The sequence below is a fragment of the Nannospalax galili genome, unplaced genomic scaffold (genome assembly GCF_000622305.1).
Source record: "Nannospalax galili isolate Female #2095 unplaced genomic scaffold, S.galili_v1.0 scaffold999, whole genome shotgun sequence".
Lineage (NCBI taxonomy): Eukaryota > Metazoa > Chordata > Mammalia > Rodentia > Spalacidae > Nannospalax > Nannospalax galili.
This window is the reverse complement of record NW_008344824.1, coordinates 90,656-111,969: the sequence shown is the minus strand read 5'-3', so window position 1 is coordinate 111,969 and position 21,314 is coordinate 90,656. Positions and strand designations below refer to the sequence as shown.

Sequence of the window (21,314 nt, the reverse complement as noted above, 5' to 3'; positions counted from 1 at the left end):
AGCCTCCCTCCCCCCACTAGAGCCCTTATACTCTGTTATCCCTGCTGCTGTGTGCTGTGTTGTCGGCACCCCCAGCTGTTCCCCACTATTTGTCCATCTGGTGAATCTAGTCAGCCTATCTAGAAGTCTTTGTTTTAGGAAGGTCAGCTGTTCCTCATCTAGCAGCAATCAGTTGTCAATATTCCTTTAGATAAGATTGGGGTTTGCTGTTTATTTTCCCAGTTCTATGCTGGGTTACTATCTGGGAGTCCCTTTGGCCACCCTGGCCAACAATCAAAAGAAGGTATCTGCTATCTGGCATTATCGCTTGTTATGTAGTCTTTAGCTATACATATGGACTCTTAAAAAATTATATTGGCCCCTTTAATCTTGGTTATACTTTCCTTTTGGGTGTTTAAGGCCATGCAGTTGGCTCAGATAAATCAATTTATTTTTACTCTTAAGATTGTTTGAGGATCTGTTCCTCAGGGGTCACATGGGCTTGGGACTCTCACGTAGGTGAGTGATGGTACTTTGTGGCCTGGCAGAATGGACTACTATCTTTTGCTGTTTCTTAAAGTTGCATGGTGATGCATGATAGCCTTGCATCTTTCTCATACACACCTGAAAGATGGGAAAAGCCAAGTCCTTGGATACAAAGGGGAAAAGTTCTGCTGAAGAGAACTCTTTGGAGAAAGCATGTCTATTCTGCAGACTCTGACTCTCATGGTAAGAGAGTTCTTCAGTATCTTTGAAGACGCTCCAGAAAATCTCTGGGTGAAGTGAAGCATACTGGTCTCTACTGACAGTCTTGTTCAGGAAGATGCAGTTCTGATGAATGTATTTTAAAAATATTTATTATTTTTATTTTATGTGTATACGTGTATTTTCTGCATGCAGGTAAGTGCACCTGTGTTGTGCAATGCCCATGGAGGACAGAAGAGGCTGTCCGATCCCCTGGAACCGAAGTTATGGACAGTTGTTCGCTGCCATATGGGTGCTGGGATTTGAACCCGGGTTTTCTGCAAGAACAGTCAGTGTTCTTAAACCACTAAGCCATCTCTCCAGCCCCGATGAATGTATTTTTACAGCTAAATGGAGAGGTGAATCAGAAGCATGTTGTTGCCGGCATGGCATGCAGAGGAAAAGTAAAACCACAAGATCCGTCAGGGACACATAAACTGTAATTATTTTTATATCACAAAGAAAGTAATGTGATTTTTTGTTTTTTAGTGATGAAGACCTGAACCCAGAGTCTTGCGCTTGCTAGGCAAATGCTCTACCAGTGAGCTAAATCCCCAACCTGATGTGATTCTTAAATGATATAGAGTAAATGGAACTAAGGAGACAGTGTTTTTATGAATAAGTGAATAGAATACAAAGAACTTCTATTAAATATGAATTATCTCTATAACTAAAAGAAAAGCAAAGAATGGAAATTATAGAAGAAAATGTGTTATATTGCTTTGTGTACATAAAGAGGTATGATGATATAATGGAGAAAAAGAGGACAACTGTTTTGGCATACACCTCTTAACACTCCATTTGGGAGGCAGACATAGGGAGGCTAGTGAAATTGAGGTCAACCTGGCTATGTATAGAGTTCCAGAGTCTGGACTACATAGTGAGAGCCTTTCTCAAAAATACAATAAACTTTCTATGTTATTAAATATATTATACATAGTTATTGTAAAAATAAATATGCTATTTGTATAAACAACCTTATTCAAAGAGAGCATATCACAGTCCTCTTAGTTCCCAAATGAGTAAGAGTAGATGTCATGTGAACACACTGTTAGTCAGGTGTGAGGTACACAGCTGTATGGAAAGTGTCCTGCCATCTGAGTTCACTAATGACCCAGCACATTCTCTGAATTGGCATCAGTAAACTGTTAATAAAAACTACTAGGAGGTAAAGACCAAATCTTTATATAACCCTTTGCATAAACTTACTAGTGAGCCTCAGCCATGTTACTATGCCCCTTCAAACCTTCAGAGAGACGTTTGGATAGTTCTTGCTGTTTGGTAGTAAACCATTTCCTACGGTATTCCATGTCTCTGTAATTTCCTTCCAAATTTTTAACATCAGTCCTAACTTTCTTTTGCCCTCCAGATAGCCTATTTAAAAATGAAATTCTTTGTTAATGTTAATGTTAATTTAATGTTAATTAAATTGGGTCCCTTAGAAGTATTGCTCCTCTGTGTACATCCAGTTTGTAATGCTCTCAGTCTTTTCAAGCTAGAGTCCTAGGGAATATCTAGATTCTGCTCCCTTCAGATGGACCCCTCTGCATTATTTTACATTTTGTATATATTTCCCTTCTCTCCCTTTTCAGTGTCATTTCCTTAGTCTGGGCTGTCTCATGCCTCACTTCCTCATCCGTCACTCAGTCTTGAGATTTTCTGTAAAGCTAGGCGACAGGTTTCTGTAATGCAGATGTGAACATGTAACTGCTCTCAGTAACCACCTACTGTTCAGATTCTTTCTCTTCTCCACATTTATTCTACAGGATTGATGAGACAGTGGTGTTTGAATTAACTTGGATTTATTGATATTTCATTTTGGTAAACAAGTGAACTCTTTTGTGTGTATGGTGTACTTGGGTGTCTGTGTTCATGTGTGCATGCCTGTATGTGTCACCTTTCATGTGGAGACCAGAGGTTGACATCAGGTATCTTTCTCAGTCTCCCTCTTACTGTATCTGGAGCTCACTAATTATGCTAGGCTGACTGGTCAGTGAGTTCCAGGAATGCTTCTGTCTCTGCCTCCGGAATGCTGGGATTACACACATGTGTCACTGAACCTGGCTTTCACATGAGTGCTGAGTACCTGCATTTAGGTTTTCATACTTGTGTGGCAAGCACTTTATTGACTGAGCCACTTCCCTAGACAACTAGTGAACTCTTTAGCACCGAAACCTGCCACCTCTGGCATCATTGAAGACCTTCAATAATTGACACTTTGGTTTTATCATGTAATAGTGCCCCAAATCTATTTTGATCACTGCATGTGGCTCTGGAGGACAAAGAGAAACTGGCTTTAATGCTTGTGGTGGGATTCTGTGCTATCATGGAGGTGGAACTGAAAGGGTGCTCTTCTAAGCGGGCAGTGGGAATGCAGAAAACTGGATAAAGAGTTTGTGAAAACTATTCCTTTAGCCTGAGCTTAAATTGATATATAATGTGCTCTGATGGGTGTTGTCAAGTATGAATAATGTGACCAAAGAATCTGTAAACTTCTCCCCTGCAATATCTCATAAACTGAAGGCAGCCATAATTCATGGGGAAAAAAAGAGAGAGAGAAAAAAGCATACTAAAAAATTCCGTGTTTTGCCTGCTTGTAAGTGCACCCCTGTTGTGCAATGTCTTCAGGGGCCAGAAGAGGGCATCAGATCACCTGGAACTGGAGTCACATATGGTTGCTAGTCATTTTGTGGTTCTTGTCACAATGTCACCTTGTTCCTCTGCAAGAGCAACTTGTGCTCTTAACTGCTGAATCATCTCTCCAGTCCCTGAGGGTTCCCTTTTTGAGATAAGGTTTTTCTATGTAGGCCTGGTTGACCTCATACTTGCTGTAGTCCAGGCTGGCCCTAAACTCACAGAAATCCTCCTGCCTCAGCCTCCCAAATTCTTGGATTACAGATATGTGCCATCATGCCTATTGGGTTTTTCTTTTCAACAGAACTTTGTGATTACAAATGATATAATTATACTAAAGAGTATTAGGAAAATGTGAGGAAAAATTGATCATGTCATAATACTGTTTTTTACCAAAGACTGATGGTAAAGAGGAATGTGCATATTTCAAGACCTCATGCCGAAGGTCTTTAAAAATTTTTTTTCTTTTGTGGTGCTGGGGATCAAAGCCAGAGCCTCCTACATGTGGGGCAAGTGACATACTCTGATCTATGGGAAATTTTTACAAGAAAAAATTAACTTATTTATATTTTAGTTTTATAAGAAAATTTTATTTTATTCATTATTATCCAGAATTTAAGCATGGAGGTATCCTAATCTTTCAAATTTAAGAAACATGACAAATTGTAAAAAGTACAATAATATAGGTATACTTTTAAATATGACATACATCTATTCCCTAACCTGAATGTATTCAACGTGAACATTAGCTTTTCTCATTTTTATTCTCTTCCACTTGGGCCGCTAAAAGAAGCCCCCACTGTGGAGCAAAGCTTCTCTGCTGGCGGTGACTGCCCTCTAGGGAACATTTGGTAATACTTCATTTAATTTTGGTTGTCATAGCAGAAGGTATGTTAAATGGCATTCAGTGTGCAGAGAATAGAGATGCTACTAAACATCCTTCAGTGGACAGGATGGATGCCCTTCAACAAAGAATCCTCCTGACCAAATGTTGATTTTCACAAGGGATTTCTTAGTCCCTGTAAAGTAGGACTCGATTCCCATTTTATAAGGCTCCTCTCTTCCACTATAATTCTGAAAACAGACTTTGCTAACTGGAAAATACTATTTAAAAGAATTAACTAATATAATTTACAAAATAACAGTTATATGTGATCAATTTCATGTTTACTCCAAATACTATTAGACTGTACCTTGTGTTTTATAATTAATTTCTTGTGGATGAACTTCTAATGGAATTTGTAATTTAGCTTTTAAATGCTTCTCTGTTGCTCATCTTATACCAATCACATCATTTTCTTCTTCTTCCTCCTCTTCCTCCTCCTCCTCCTCCTCCTCCTTCTCCTCCTCCTCTTCTTCTTCTTCTTCTTCTTCTTCTTCTTCTTCTTCTTCTTCTTCTTCTTCTTCTTCTTCTTCTTCTTCTTCTTCTTCTTCTTCTATTTTGAGACAGGTAGCTTCAGCTGACCTGGAACTAGTTGAATAGACTAGAGTGGGCTAGATATCACAGAGATCTGCTTCTGTTTCCCAAGTGCTGGGATTAAAGGCATGTGCCACCATGCCCAGCCAATTACACCATTTTCTACAAGCACACTTGAGTCACTTAATGGATGATTAGAATAACTGTTGATGAAACGGGTAATTTTTAGTGTTTGAACTCTTTGTGGCAGGAGCTTATTTTTAGCATTAAATAAGAAGATACTAAAAGTTCAAAGCAATAGCCTGATCTCAGTTTTTCCATTAGGTGAAAATACTTCCTGGTGTAGCCCCAATTCTATTGTATTTTCATCAGTAAGAATACACACTTCTGCCATAGCTAAACCTATTGTTCATCAGGGTGGTTGGAATTGCTGGGCATGTTGCTGCATACCTGTAATCCCAGTAACTGGGAGGTAGAGGAAAGAGGATCAGGAGTTCAGAGTCATTCTCAACTACATAGTGAGTTCAAGGCTACATGAGATCCTATTTAAGAAAAGATAGTTGGGGTTTAAGATATAGTTACAAAATATTTGATGAGCCCTGGAAAATTCAGTTTCCTCATTCCCACATCTTTAATAATCACTCTTTGACTTTCAGGTCAACGTTGTTATTTTTTTGACTTTGCACATAAGAGAAAGAACATGAGGAGCTTGTCTTTCTTGTATCTAGCTTATTTGCCTAACATGAAGTCCTTCAGTTCCATCTGTTTTGTAGCTAACGACAGGATTACATTGTTCTTTGTGGCTGAATAATATCCCATTAAATTTATATTACATAAATTTATGAACATATTAAATTATGTTCACTATCCATTTCTTGATGGGTAACTAGATTGCTCTCATATTTTAGGTATTATGAATAGTGCCACAAAAATGAATGTGCAGGTATCTTTGTGGTAGGCTGAAGAAGATTCCTTCAGGTATGTACCCAGGAGAGGTATAACTGATGGTATGGTAGTCCTTTTTTTTTTTTGTTTTTGAAAGTCATTTTGTAGTGTGTGTGTGTGTGTGTGTGTGTGTGTGTGTGTGTGTGTGTCCCCATATGCCATGGCATGCATATGTAAGTCAGAGGACAATTTCTGGTTCTTTCCTTCCACCTGGTTGAGAAGGTTGTTTCTGCCACACTGCAGACTGTGAGCGTCCAGGTAATTTGTCTGTCTCTGCCTGTAGACACAAATGATTAGAAGTAATTGTAATTCCATTATTCTATGAAGGGGATACCAATCGGCAGGGTCCTTCCTAATCTTTAGCAACCATGTTAGATAACAAGCTGTACCAGTGTTAAACAAAAAGTACTTTCACATACATTTGACTAGTATCTTATTTTCTATTAATTTTTCAGAGTCCTAATGATTTTATGTGGTTTACACAGAATATGCATTTGACCAATCCTGTCTTCCTGAAAAAGAATGTACAATCAATCCATGCTGTACACAAGTATGGGACTAACAGCATGTGCCATTAATATGCATGATTAATGTCAACAAAATATGCATTAAAGTGATTAAGAAAAATATAAGAAGCTGACCTTTTCAGATGCTAAAACTTACTAAATCATGGCCATCCAAAGAATATGGTGTAGGCTGGCTGTGGTGGCTCATACTTTTAATCCCAGCACTCTGGAGGCAGAAGCAGGTGGATCTCTGTGAGATCAAGGCCAGTCTGATCTACATGGTGAGTTCTAGGCAAGCTGGTGCTACAAGGAGACCCTGTCTCAAGCCCCTAACCCTCCAAAAAAGAGAATGGCGTAGAAAAAACAATTGACAAATTGAACAGTTAGCAAAGCAAATTTCAGAAATTTATAACATGAACATTTTAAAAAAATGTTTTACTATTTTTATTTTATGTGTATGAGTGTATTGCTTGCATGTGTGTGAGTGCACCCATGTCGTGCAATGTCTCGGAGGTCAGAAGAGAGCTTTGGATTCCCCTGGAACTGGAATTAAGGATGGTTCATAGCCACCATGTGGGTTCTGGGAATCGAACCCGGGTCCTCTGCAAGAGCAGTCAATGCTCTTAACCACTGAACCATCTCTCCAGCCCATCATGAACACTTTAAGACAGATTAAATGTTGGTAATTTAAGGGGCAAAAAGGAAGCATTATCTATTTAACTGTACAGAGGATTTTAGTTTTATGTAGTAGATTTTGTTTAAGAGCCTTTGAGATCACTACTGTAGACAAAGAATATTGTTTAAAAATGAGGTCTCCCTGTAGCTGGCCTGGAACTCACCTTGTAGACTAGACTGGCCTCAAACTCACAGAGATCCACCTGCCTCTGTCTCCTGAGTGCTGGGATTAAAAGAGTGCACCACCACACCTGGCTGAGGTTTACTTTTTTCATAATTCAAGCAATGGTTTAAGAGTTGCCTTTTGTAGGGCCAGAGCAAGGAAAAGTATGGTGTTGGTAGAAGTTAGGGAAGGAGATGGAAATGACTATGACATGCCAAATGCAAATGACTTTACAGGGAGGAAAGAATACAGAGGAGCTGCAAAACTCTCTTACTCAAAATTAGGCCCAGAGGAAAAGCTAAGGAGTGAAACATGAACATAAATTAAAATATACAACTGATTGGAAAACAAAAGGTACTGACAGCAACTAGCATCATGGTTCTTGTGCATGGCTCTCCCTGATGACTTCACAATACTTTTCTCTGGGGCAAGGTCCATTCATCTCTCTTTTAAAATTTATTCTTTATTTTAACATGTATAATGAGGAGATTAGAATGAATGGTGTTGCTAATTCACTCTAACATTAAATTCTAATATTCTGAAGCCTGATAAGGAGGCAAAACGTATAGGGACTAGAGCATTGGAAAGTAACAGAAACAAAAAATTAAAATCAATTTAGCTAGTGAATGGGGTAAAGATGGCATGGTTGCATAATTTATCTCTTAATGGAATAATCTGCCCACTACCGAAATTGATAAGTTTTTATTCTTTGCTCCATAATATGACATTTTCCTAGAGCATGAACTTTCACAATAGCAAATTACAAAAGACACATGAGTTGATCTTTAATACTTCAATGTACAGAGTATGAAACATTAACACCATTTCTAGTCTAATGGTGAAAAAGATGCCATAATTTAACAGATAGTAGATTTCTGGGCATGTAACATACATAAGTCTTTGGTACCTCTCTGAAATTTCAGGTGCCTTTTCTACAGTGACCACAATCAAGCATCTCTAGTTCCATCTTCACAGCCAAGCTGTTTTCTATAGTGCTTAAGACGACTATACAGTCTCCTCATTGCCACTTTCATGTCTTTGTTCCTGAATGTATAGATGACTGGATTCAAAAAGGGAGTGATAAATGCATCAAAAATAGCAAGATACTTATCCAGGTGTGATGCTGGGGAAGGCCATGTGTAGAAAAACATCAGTGGCCCAAAGAACAAGATGACCACAGTGACATGTGCTGAGAGCGTGGACAGGGCCTTAGATGAACCCCCAGAAGAGTGTTTCCAAACAGTGAACAGAATGAAAATATAGGAAATGACCAGCAAGACAAAGGAGCCCACAGAAATGAGTCCACTGTTGACAGTGACCATGAACTCAAGCTCTTGAGTGTTCATGCAGGCAAGTCTGAGGAGTCGGGGAAGGTCACAGTAAAAACTGTCAAGTGTATTAGGGCCACAGAAAGGCAAATCTACCACAAACACTAATTGCACCAGTGAGTGGATAAGGCCAATGATCCAGGAACTGACTAAAAAAAATAGACATACTCGTGGGCTCATAATGGTCAAGTAGTGGAGAGGCTTACATATGGCCACATATCTGTCAAAGGCCATGGCTATGAGCAGCACCATCTCAGTGCCCCCAACAGCATGGCTAAAGAAGATTTGTGTAATACATCCCCAGAAGGAAATGGTTTTGTGTTTCTTGAAAATATCATAAATCATCTTGGGAGCTGTAATTGAGCAGAATGCCATATCGGTGACTGAGAGATTAGCCAGGAGGAAATACATGGGAGAGTGCAGATGAGCATCCAAGGTTACAGTGAACCCAATGACAAGGTTGCCCATCATGCTTGCAAGGTAGAACAACACGGTGAAGAAAAAGAGTAGAAACTGAGTCGCCCATGAATTAGTGAGTCCCAGGAATACAAACTCAGATACTATAGAGCGATTCATTCCATCCATTGCTTCAGACACCAAAACCAGCGTTCATATTTTCTAAAGGTAGAAAGAGAGAACAAATTGCTTAGGCAGGAATTTGTGTGACCATGAAAGTAATTATTATATCAAAATTATAGACAACAAAATTATATTCATCACATGTACACGGGCACCTACTTATATGACTCAGCAGATTTCATTTGCATCATAGGTTTTAAAACAACAACGACAACTACTACTCCTCCTCCTCCTCCTCTACTAAATTAATTCCATCACTAGATCTAGTCCTTCTCCACTGTTGTTTAATATTAGATGGTTGGTTACAAAACAAATTTAATAAAAATATTAAATGAATATTTTGTATTTCCTCCTTCCCAGGATGTTCTACCTGGATGACACAAAAGCCATCTTTAAATCTTTTGACTATGATTTCTTATGAATGAATATGATTTCAGCCAATCAAATGAAAAACATAACAATTACACACAATATATGACTTTCAAAGTCCCTATTTGACAATTTATGTTACTCAAACTTTAAACATTTCCCTTCTTTCTTCACTTTCAAAATTTCTCTCATTTTATTGTACAGTGAACAAAGTCCAGTTCTTAAACTCCAGGTAAAGGCTCCCTTATTTAAGATCTTCTCATTCTGCTGGTGTCTCCATACACTCAGTGATTTGTTAGCATTTATTTTGCTTTGCCATTCACGATTATATAAATCATTATATTTACATAAATTTATATTTTATTTATATAAATTTATTATATAAATCTGTCTCTTGCACTGGAAGGTCACTGCTTGCTGGAGGTGTTGCTCAGTAACAGAGTACTTACCTTGCATGTGTGAGGCATAGGTTTTGACCCTCAGGACTGCAAAACAAAATACAAATAAAATGTAGGACACCATATAATACCATTGCAGAAGAGGGGTAAAAATACTGTAAGAACCAAAATGATGGATGTCCACAAGGAAACAGAATTTTCAGAAGTGGGTAGGAAGCCCCAACTTTAGCTGAGGAAATATTGATAACTGGTAACTACTGTGAGAGGGAGAGCTGGTTTCCTTTAAACATGTTAGATAGGATCACCAGGCTCCAGTGGATGAAGGTACATGGAAGGACATTTGGGGAAATGTATAGGCTTTAGTATATATGATAGAGTACATGAAACCCAGTGGAGGAGGGGGCTGTAAGAGGGATGCAGATAGGGGAGGGGTTCTAAATATAAGCAAAAATATTGTATGAAATGCATAAAATTCAATAAAAATATGAAGAAAGAAAATATAGGACTCTTATCTGGTCTATATGTATATTTCCCACCAATGTCACAATCACCAGCAGTGACTCACACAGTAAGATAATAAGTGCTTGCCAAATGAAGGAATGAATTCATGGGACTGACATTGGAGTTGGAGTACATCATAACTCAGGCTCAAATCAATAGTATGTAAATAGGTAAATCGTATGACAACTAGGGTTATCATTAAATCCCAAGGTTATTCCTGTACTTGTTTAACTACCCAAAGAAATAGTTGTGTAAGGAAATTCTGTAATAAAAATAATTATGAGATCTAAGAACACTGGTTGTTCTTGCAGAAGACCTAGGTTCAAATAAAAAAAAATAATTATGAGATCTTAATCATTCATTACAAAGTCAATAAAGGCATCTAATATGTTTCCAAATAGAAACAACCATTTTAACTTATAACTAATATTCACTTTCTATAAAGTCTGCTTCTGGTATGAAGTGTGATCAGATGAGATAAAAACATCTTCTACTATAAGTCTGCACAACCACTTGACTCCAAAGATAAGAAATATTATGACATAAAAAATATTTTTTTCAAAATACATTTGAAATGGAAAATTGGAAAATGGCCATTTTACCAGTTCTAGAAATAGCTTTTGTATTAGTTTCCGATTGCACTTGTAACAAATTGTCACAAAGTTATTGGCTTAAAACATCCGCCCTGTCCAAACCCTTACTCCACCCATTACCCTCTCACCCCCACATATCCATGCACTGCTATAACTCTACCAGAAAGGTGATATTCTTTGCAGCTAACATTAAAGTGTCCGGAGAACTTATTCTTTTCGAAGTTTCTAGAAAAGAATCTGTTTCCTTGTCATTTCCAGTTTTTTTTTTTTTTCTGTTTGAGACAGGGTCTCCCTGTAGCCCCAGCTGACCTGGAACTCGCTATGTAGACCAGGCTGGCTTCGAACTCACAGAGCTCCGCCTGCCTCTGCCTCCCGAGTGTTGGGATTAAAGGCGTGTGCCACCACGCCCGGCGTAATTTCCAGTTTTTTAAAGGACCGCCTGTATTTATTGATTCTGGGGCCTTTTCTGCATATTTGAAGGCACAGCTCCAGCACCTATTCCTGTCATCTCACCTCCTCTCTCACTCTGACTCTCCTGTTTTTTCTTATATTGATCATTGTAATTACATTGGGCAGTTCAATGATAAATCTTAAATCTTAAAATTCTTGAATCAATTGTATCCACAAAGCAGATTTTGCCATAGGATAATATTCACAGATCTGGGGTTTAGGTCTTGAACATTTTTGAAGGACATGTATATCACAGTATTTAAATGGGAAAATGAAAATCTTATGATGAATCTGACACTATAGATTTCAGATAGCCTGTCAGGATACAAAAGAGATATTACTTTTGCCCTGTGAGTATACATAGGCAGTCTCTGACACCAGTAACATGTAGGGTGGAGCTTAGGTAATTAATGCCATCAATGATGCATCAGTAACAGTCAACCAATATGTTATGGAAGGTATGCAAATGACCCCAAGTTGTCCTCTGAATTGCTCTTATTAATTCAGTAAATATTTTGAATGCCCAGAATGTCAGATACCAGTCCAGAAGTTTGGGATATAGTATTGACAAAAATTCTTGCTTTTGTGGACTCCATTTTCAGAATATAAAATACAGTTTGGTGTTGGATCTTCCTTCTCCAGAAGGGGTTAAGACACTGGAAGAAATTCTACAACTCATTAAGAACCTCAGAAGTCTTAAATACTCTGTTTACTTCAGGAAGTCTCTTCAAAGTAGTCTGACTTTTTTATCTGAATTTTTATGTGAATAGTTTCTATTACACGATTCACTTTTCAATGGATTTATTTAATAAATATAAATTTATCTTCATGCTTATATTTATATAACTTGAGACAAGTGTTATGCTCCATAACTCCTTGTTAATTATTAAAATCAATCACAAAGCAATGCTGGGAAGATTTCTTTGCTTATTTATTCATTCAATGACAAACATTTATGTATCTTCAAAGTCTCTACAATATGCTAAATATTAGAGATAATATGAAGGTGATAAACTTAGTTATCAATCATGTGGAATAATCTAATGACAGAAGAAATTGAAAGCACATAATAATGGTCATGAGAGCAATTTTAAGAGTTATATAAAACTGTTCTATGATCTGTATTCAAACTTTTATATGATAAACTATAACCTAGTCAAAACTTCTCTAAAAATGGGAAAATTAAGACCCCCAAATGAATTCCTTCTGATTACTAAGAGAAGACTCTGTTTCTATCTAAAAATTTAGATTTGTGTGAAGTAGGAACAATGAGAAGGTATTATGAAGTGGGAACATATGTGATACTTCCTACAAACTAAAGTTTGCATAGAAAAGAAAAGCTGGGTATGTGATGTACATCTTTAATCTTAGCACTTGGGAAGTAGAGGCAGGAGGATTGCCATTAGTTCGAGGCCCACCTAAGTTATATAGTGAGTTACAGTACTTGGAACTGTATAGGGAGACTGTCTCAAAGGAAGGATAAATCACAATGGCCAGAGAGATGATGGTAAGCTTGACTATTCACAAATCTCAAGGAAAAGAGCAACATTAGAAAAAGATTTACAGGGTCATTCATTCAGGGAAAAAAAGTATAAGGCTTTGTATTAAAGTTTATGCAAAGATAGAGCCTAGGCAGAGGGCATGGTGGACATTTTAAGATAAATGTTTTTATTTTTTAAGTGGGAAAAGAAATGGATGAGAAGATGAGAAAAAGAAAGAGAAAGGGAAATTGAGTCACTGAATGCAGCGGGAGACAAGTTGCTCAGTGAGATAGAAGATTATGACAAAGAGGAAGAGACAGTGGAGTACGAGTTCACATGTGCAATCTTAAAGGCTCCAGTGCCCCAGATTATTTCCTATTGGCATTCACCAGGAGAGCTGTGTTCTTTTAGGCTCACATGCTGCAGTACTTCGTCTTGTACATACTACTGAAGGAAGGGTACTCCATCAAGCTAATTATAGACAAGTTTCCAGATGGTTTTCCTGAAATATTATGCATGCCAGGCAGGAGAGTTTTGCTGATGAAAAGCATGATTCCTTTTAAACATGAGTCATTACCAAAGGAGGATTAGCTTGGCTCTGTTGCTATAGGAGAGGGGCTAAGAGAAGAAAGTCTGGGTAGGAGAGAAACAGTCCCCAAGAATGACAGCTAGAACTAGGAGAAATAGGGCTGAATAGAACTTTTGCCCATTTTGTAATCATTTAAAAAATTCACATATCCTATTCATGATTTAAGGACTTTCTTTTCCCCTTAGAGACACGAGTTATGCAATTTGGGAGTCTTTTAGATAGACTCACTGAAGGGTTACTCCCAATTGCCTCACCCTGCATCCCTGTTTAGCATGGAAGAAGCCAGAGCAGTCTGCATCCCTATTCCCTATTGGCAATTGGGGTAACCCCTTCAGAGGATGGTGTGATAAGAATAGGAGGTAAGAATTGGCTAGGCAGTTAGGGTAAAAAGACCCCAAAGAAAAGTAGCCAGTTTCTTGGCTAAAAGTCAAAATGTCCTTGGGCCTGTTAGCAACACACTCTGTTCCAAAGGCCAAAAATGTCAAAATATCAAAAGTATTTGGGAGCTTGTATCTAATCCTTAAAAGATTTTAGGGTTATCTCTATAGAGGGGGGAATGTTGGAGGGGAGGGAGTGGGCATGGATTTGATCAAAACATCTTATAAGCATGTGTGAAATTCTCAATAAGTTTTTGTAAAAGTTAAAAAAATAAAGAATGTTGGACTCAGCGGAATGCCGCCTTAGTCATAGATCAGAGAAAAACATAAGTCTAAGTCATGGTACTGCAAAACATAGGATGATTGTTTAATATTAAATGTAATCACTGGCTGACTAGCCATCCTGGAAATTGTTAAAATCTGTAGATTGTGTAAGAAACTAATATACTCTTTGTAGCCTACTAATTAAAGGCAAACCTGTAGAATGTACTCTGTTCTTTGTGAAACTAATTTTTTCATCTATTCTGGCACAAACACCAAGCTAGTTCTGAGAGTTTGAGAGTATAGAAAAGTACTGCTAAAGAATTAAACTCACTCTTCTCCATAAAAAAAAAAAAAACCACCACCAACAACAAAAAGCAAAGGAGAGAAAATAACATGAATAGTGAATGATATCAGCATGTCTAGAAACTTACTCAGTTCTTGCCTTCAAGTCTTTAGATTTCCTGAGTAGCAAGTGTCCATCCTTGGGAGTTAGTCTCTTTGAGAGGGAGCCACTTGGCTCTGAGTGCTCAATCACTTTTAGGCATTCTACAACTTGAAGGAGTGTGTCATCTTCCTGGCCATTGCCAGCCAGGGACATTCTGCTTTGAGATCTCTAATTCTGTTTTCATTTGTATGGAATTGGGCAATACTTCAGAACAGATTAATGATAATTTGGCATTCAGAAAACTTGAAAAAAGTGACATTTACTATCAATTAAAGACATTACTGAGCTGGAGGTACCAAAAGACATTTTGAACCTGTTTCTTTTATTTTCTATGCAGGACATACCAAATTTACCTCAATTTAAAGGTTTGGAAACTAGTTTATATCCCATGTTTCCTTACTTTTACTAACATAATATTCCAGAGGTTTTCTTTGCACAAAGAAAATCTTTCATTCTCTTATTCAGTTAATTTACCTGCTGTGGACGTGAGAGACTTTTCGGTGAGTCTTTCAGATAAATGTTTAATGTCCTTGAATTCGGTAAAAACAAATAAGGTTTTAAGAATAATTTTAAAATGTATTCTTTGTATATAATGTATTCTTTGTATATATACATGTACATAATGTATTTTGATCATATCCACCTGGCCACTGGTAGGTTTCCTATGATTTAGCGGATGATCTGACACCCATGTATGAATGTGCAGCTCTTTCATTTAATCTTCTCAAGTCCTGTAGCTTTTCCTCATGGATCCATCTTCTGTTCCTTTATCTCTGCTGCTACTGCTGTCTAATTGTTCCAGTTCACCATGGAACCTCTCCTTGAGTTGACATAAGAAAAAAAAACATGGTAAATGCTTAAAAAATGTGGTCTAGAAGACTGATCAGTTGTCAGTTAAACATCACATACTTAGTTTCCTACTTTTTCTTTTCCATCACATAATTTTAGATGATCATATGTGTTTTTAGCTTGGACTGAGTTAGGTCTCTAGACAGTTTTCTTTCAAGAAGATTTTCAATCACTGTATTTGTATTGCTATCTTGCTTTTGCAAAACTGGAATTTTTGTACATTTCTGAAATAATGAAAAACTGGAGTTTTATTTTTTAAAACTGTACTTGTCATTAACATCTAACGATTTTTCTCCTCTTTATATATTAGCTCTTTTCTGCATAAAAGCAGCCAAAAAAATTGTTAGGAAGAAGATAAGCTTATTTGTATTCATTTTCAGTGGTAATAATTTTTCCTGAAGAGTCTTGAATACAGTTACTGGTCTGCATCCCAGTTCTGTCCCAAACTGAGCCAGGGTGTGAACCAGACTGCAATGCATCTCAAATGAATCTTGGACATCTAAGTCACTTCCAAATCTCAGTTAAAATGAAGATTACCTTTTGTTATCTACAACCATAATAATTCATACTTATTTTTCTATTGTGAACATCACCCCTCTCTATTATCCATTTCTTCCTGTCTACAGGTCAAATCTTAATTAATGTGTGCAAAAAAGCAAATCATTACCCAAGTCTTCCTTGCTGCTGATGGTTATTTAGTTAAACATCGTTCTGTTGTGAATTTCATTCCATCCTTCCTTTGTGATTACTCACAGCCTATTACCTTAAGCTCAAAGAGGTGTAAAAAATGTTTCTATAAATAGAAAAATTCCCTCCATAAGTTGCCTTGGTCATGGCGTTTTAATACAGCAACAGAAAAGTAGCTAATGTGTGATGAACACATTTATTGATTGGATGATTTTACTTTGGGTATATAAGCTTTTCAATTCTTTGTGCATTCTAGATATTAATCTATTTGATGTAGTTGAAAAAAAGTTATCCGCATTCTGTAGGTAGTCACTTATGTCTTCTGATAATTTCTTTTCCTGTGCAGAAGTTTTTTTTAAAGTGAAAAGATTTTTTAAATTGAATTTTTGTGAATTTCATGTATATATTTGAACATACTTAGATCCCCCTCCTTACTACTCCCACACAATTTTATGTATATATAATACATATATGCCTATAGAATGAAATTTGTGGTCCCAAATGTCATTTGGTGTTGGCCCAGCCATCGGAACCTGGTTAACCTACAAGACTCATACTCTTAAAAGAAACTGACTCTCCTCCTCCCAGCAGCCATCAGTTGCCAATAGTTCCTCAGTTTGGGTTGGAATTTCTTACCCACAGCCCCATGTTTATGCTGGGATTTTGTCTGGCTAAACTTGCGTGGGTTTTGTGCAGGCTGTCACCACTGCTTTGAGTTCATAGGAATAACTGACCAACTATCTGGAAAACTGTTTTCTTGAGATCACCCCTGGCTCTTAGAATCTTTCCACCCCTCTGCCAGAGCAATAGGTGCTCTTAACTATTGAGCCATCACTTCAGCACCCCCACCCCTTTACAACTTTTAGTGTCTCTTATTTTGATTATAATATGTAAAGAACAAGATCTTCTCTGGTCATGTATGGTTATGCTTCTTGTGTTTGGATGTCTATTTCAGGAAATTTTGTTATGATTCACTGAAAATGTTCTTTATGCTTCTAGTGTTTATCTCAGCTCTCCTATTCCATGGACTCTTAGTTTTAATTTTGTTTGAGTTTTTAATTTTGTTTGAGGCAGGGTCTTAGTATGTAGCCCTAGCTGTGTAGACCAAGACTGGCCTTGAACACACAGGTCTGCCTGCCTTTGCCTCCCAGGTGTTGGGATTGAAAGTATGTGCCATCATCCATGGCTTTATGGATTATGCTCTTCATGATTGTATCCCAGTGCTTTTGCAGATTGTGGTCAATTGCTTATTTATTTTTCTTTATAGATGTTTGAATGTAGTATTTCATCAGCTTTTTCTCCATCCCTGATATTCTTTCTTATGTGTGGTAAAGTCTACTGGTAATGCTTTTCCACTGTGTTTTTTATTTGATTAATTGAATTTTTAATTTAGAATATTTCTACTTTTTTAATCCCTCAAAAATCTCAGTTTCCTTGCTAAATTTTTCCATGTTGCTGACATTTTATCCATATTATTGATTTTCTGATTGATTTTGCAGACTTTTTCTCTTCAGTGCTGGCTCTTCTCTTCAGGTCCTGGATTCAGTGCATCAGTTTGTTTGTATCCTCTTTCAGGCCATTGCTCATTTTTATTAGAAACATTTTGAAATTTTCATATAGAATTATATATATATTTGCATATATTTGAGGTTCTTGGTGAGGAGTTATGATTTTTGGAACAGTCATATTACCTTGTCTATTCATGCTCATTCTTTTTCTGTGTTGTGATCTGTGCATCTTTTGGTTTATAAATCTCATTTTTGAGTCAGAGATATTTCTTTTTAGCAGTTTATTCTTTAAAAAATGCTTATTATTTTGTGTGTTCATGGTGTGTGCATGTGGAGGTCAGAAGACAAATTTGGGGAGTTGGTTCTTTCTTTCCATCTTTGTGTGGGTTCTCAAGATGAATTCAGGTTTGTCAGACTTGTGCAGCAAGCACTTTTATCTCCCCTGCCATCAAGCTGGCCTGAACAACATACTCTTTAAAGCTCAATCCTCATTACCACTAAGAGAGGCAAAAACAGACTTCTATAACAGCAGCAACATCAACTCCTACAGGATATAGAATCACACTTAAAATCAATTGAAGCTTACTAACTTATCACTATGAAAAAGAAAATGGCAAAATGATTGCAGAGTATGTTGTGAGGTTAAAAATTATTTAGGGCAATTACGGAACAGGAAATTAATGAGATGAAAGAGACAGAAAGAGGGGAGAAGTACAGGAGAAGAAAGTTAAATAAAGAAAAAGAAGAGTGGTGAAGAAGAAAGTTATTGGGAGAGTAAGAGATTAGAAAAAAAGAAAGAAAAATAAAAAGACTTGACAGTAATTAAAAAGTTCAAAAATAATAGTAGATAAATACATGAAAGGGAGAAAAATGCTTTGGGATAGCCCCTTATCCAAGACAGAATCTCTGCCACCCAGAAATCTGACAACAAACGCTGATGAGGATGTGAAAGAATAAACTAGTGCAGACATTATGGAAATCAATTTGGAGGTTTCTCAGAAATTAAAAATAGAAGCACCACATCACTCAGTTCTATGGTATTAGCTACTTTTCTGTTGTGATAAAGCACTATGACTTGGGGAACTTACAGGAAGAAAAATTTATTTGAGCTTATGGTTGCAGGGGAATTACCGTCTGTCATGGTGGGAAGGCATAATGGCAGGAAGTGGATGGAGCAGGAGCAGAAAGCAGAGGCTCATGTCTTCAAGCAGGCACAGGAAACAGAGAGCAACTGTAAATTCAGCAAGGCTTAAGAATTCTCAAAGCCAGTCCCCAGTGACACACTTCCTCCAGCAAATCCATGCTTCTTAAAAACCTCTCAAAACAAAATGTACAATTACTTGGAGCCTATGAGGAACCTTCTCATTCAAGCCCCACATATAACACTCCTGGGCAGATACCCAAAGGTATCTGTACTTTATTGCAGTGATACTTCCACATCCATATTTATCGTTGCACTATTCACAATAGTAAGAAGATGGAACCAGCCTAGATGCCCATCAACAGATGAATGGATAATGATAAGGTATATGTATATAGTGGAATTCTATGCAGCAGTAAAGAAATTATAAAGTGAAATTATAAAATTTGCAGATAAATGAATGGAACTGGAAAGGATTATATTAAGCAAGGTGTCCCAAACTCAGATAAAAGCTGGATGCTCTCCCTCATATGTGTATTTGAGCTTATAATGTATATATGTGTATATGTAAATGTAAACACATGTCTATAAATGTGTCTAAGTGTGGAAAGGAAGCCAAGAGAGTAAAAAGAGGTGCCGAGGAAAGGAAGGCAAGGCTAAAAAAAAAAAAAATGATGTAAAAGTTGAAGAGAAATTGTGCGTGGAAGGTTACAACAGAGAGTGGGGAGTTGGGGAGGTGAAGGGGGAAGAGAATATACTAAAACACAGTTTGAAATGCCATAATGACATCTCATATTTTATATGGTAATTAAAAAATAAAAATAAAAGAGAAAGCTAAAAAATAACACTAATATTTTGAAACACCCAATAAGGTAAAGTCCTAATACTACTGAAAGTGTAAGGAAGCAGGGGAGGAAGAAATATAGGGTCCAAAAAGAAACTAAGGCAAAGAAAAAATATGGCTCAACAATGAAAAAATACGCAAAGATTAGATGTATGAAAGAGGGGAATAGACAGCCGAGAACGGGAGAAGAGCACAGTGCCTGACTGCACACTGACCTCCTCTCTGCTCTCCACCTCCCTCCCTCTAGGGCCATCTAGCCACCTGTCCCCCACCCAGAACATCTTCCACCATGGCCACCTCAACAAGTTCCCACTTGAACAAAGGCACCAAGAAAATGTATATGTCCCTGCCTCAGGGTGAGAAAGTCCAAGCCATGTATGTCTGCATTGATGGTACTGGGGAAGGACTGCACTGCAAGACCCGCACTCCGGACTGTGAGCCCAAGTGTGTGGAAGAAATACCTGAGTGTAATCTTGATGGCTGTAGTACTTTGCAGACTGAAGGCTCTAACAGCGACATGAATCTCATCCGTGTTTCGGGACCCCCTTTTCAAAGACCCCAACAATCTGGTGTTCTGTGAAGTTTTCAAGTCTAACCGGAAGCCTGCAGAGACCAATTTATGGCACACCTGTAAAGGATAATGGACATGGTGCGCAACCAGCACCCCTGGTTCGGAATGGAACAAGAGTATACTCTCATGGGAACAGACAGGCACCCTTTTGGTTGGTCCTCCAATGGCTTCCCTGGGTCTCAAGGTCCATATTACTGCGGTGTTGGGGCTGACAAAGCCTATGGTAGGCATATTGTGCAGGCTCACTACCAGGCTTGCTTGTAGGCTGGTGTCAAAATTACCAGGACAAATGCTGAGGTCATGCACGCCCAGTGGGAATTCCAAGCATGGGCGATCATCTCTGGGTAGCCCGTTTCATCTTGCATCATGTATGTGAAGACTTTGAAGTGATAGCAACCTTTGATTCTAAGCCCATTCCTGGGAACTGGAATGGTGCAGTCTGCCATACCAACTTTAGCACTGAGGCCATGCCGGAGAATGGTCTGAAGTACATCGAGGAGGCAGTTGAGGAACTAAGCAAGCGGCACCAGTACCACATTCGTGCTTACGATCCCAAGAGGGGCCTGGACAATGCCCGACGTCAGACTGGATTCCATGAAACCTCCAATATCAATGACTTTTCTGCTGGCGTTGCCAACCGTGGTGCTAGCATCCGCATTTGTCAACCAAGAGAAGGGTTACTTTGAAGACCGCCGCCCTTCTGTCAATTGCCATCCCTTGCACAGGTCTTCTCAGTGAGACTGGAGATGAGCCCTTACAGTACAAAAACTAAATAGACTAGACTTCCAGCAATCCATCCAGCCCTTCTTAGCTCTTCATCCCACGCCACTCTTCCCTCTCCCAGTTGTCCTAATCATCCCCATTATAACCTAAAGGATGGATAGCAAGGCCTTTTTATTTCTCTTAGTTAGTTAATCTTGCTTTCATTGGTCAGGATAACGGGGTCAAGTTCTTAATCACTACAAACCCAGTCCCATTTTTTCCCCTGTCACTGAAGCTTTCTAATGTGTAGTGGGGTGGGGTGGGCATAGGGAAAAGTAACCACTGCTTCCATCTTATCAGGTGTGCATGTCCAGTAGGCATAGCTGTCCTTACAAAGCAGGTGTGTTTTTGAAGGAGGGGGAGGACTTTTTCTTCTTCAGGGTAGCTGACAGGGCAGGCCTGCCCGTTTAGGTTGGCATTTCCCCTATTGGTGGAAAGCTGTTATTTCTGAAAGACAAACCAGCTTTATTCCAGATGGAAGTTAAGGATGGGAGGAAAGGGGTTGGAAGTTAGTC

The 21,314-nt window shown here is 38.1% G+C and overlaps 1 protein-coding gene and 2 pseudogenes across 1 annotated transcript; 1 reads left to right on the top strand and 2 right to left on the bottom strand.

The window, feature by feature from the left end:
• LOC103740525 overlaps positions 1 to 770 on the bottom strand; it is a 2,257-nt pseudogene extending 1,487 nt beyond the window's left edge.
• Positions 771 to 8,010: 7,240 nt separating this feature from the next.
• On the bottom strand, positions 8,011 to 8,996 carry LOC103740524 (olfactory receptor 4F15). The gene has a single exon (XM_008841169.1). The coding sequence runs from the start codon at positions 8,974 to 8,976 to the stop codon at positions 8,011 to 8,013; it is 966 nt and encodes a 321-aa protein (XP_008839391.1). The 5' UTR covers positions 8,977 to 8,996.
• Positions 8,997 to 19,755: 10,759 nt separating this feature from the next.
• LOC103740498 lies at positions 19,756 to 20,809 on the top strand (annotated as a pseudogene).
• The last annotated feature ends 505 nt before the right edge of the window (positions 20,810 to 21,314 follow it).

What these genes read in the sequence shown, in the direction of transcription:
- LOC103740524 (XM_008841169.1), bottom strand. Translation starts at nt 8,976, where the DNA reads ATGGATGGAATGAATCGCTCTATAGTATCTGAGTTTGTATTCCTGGGA.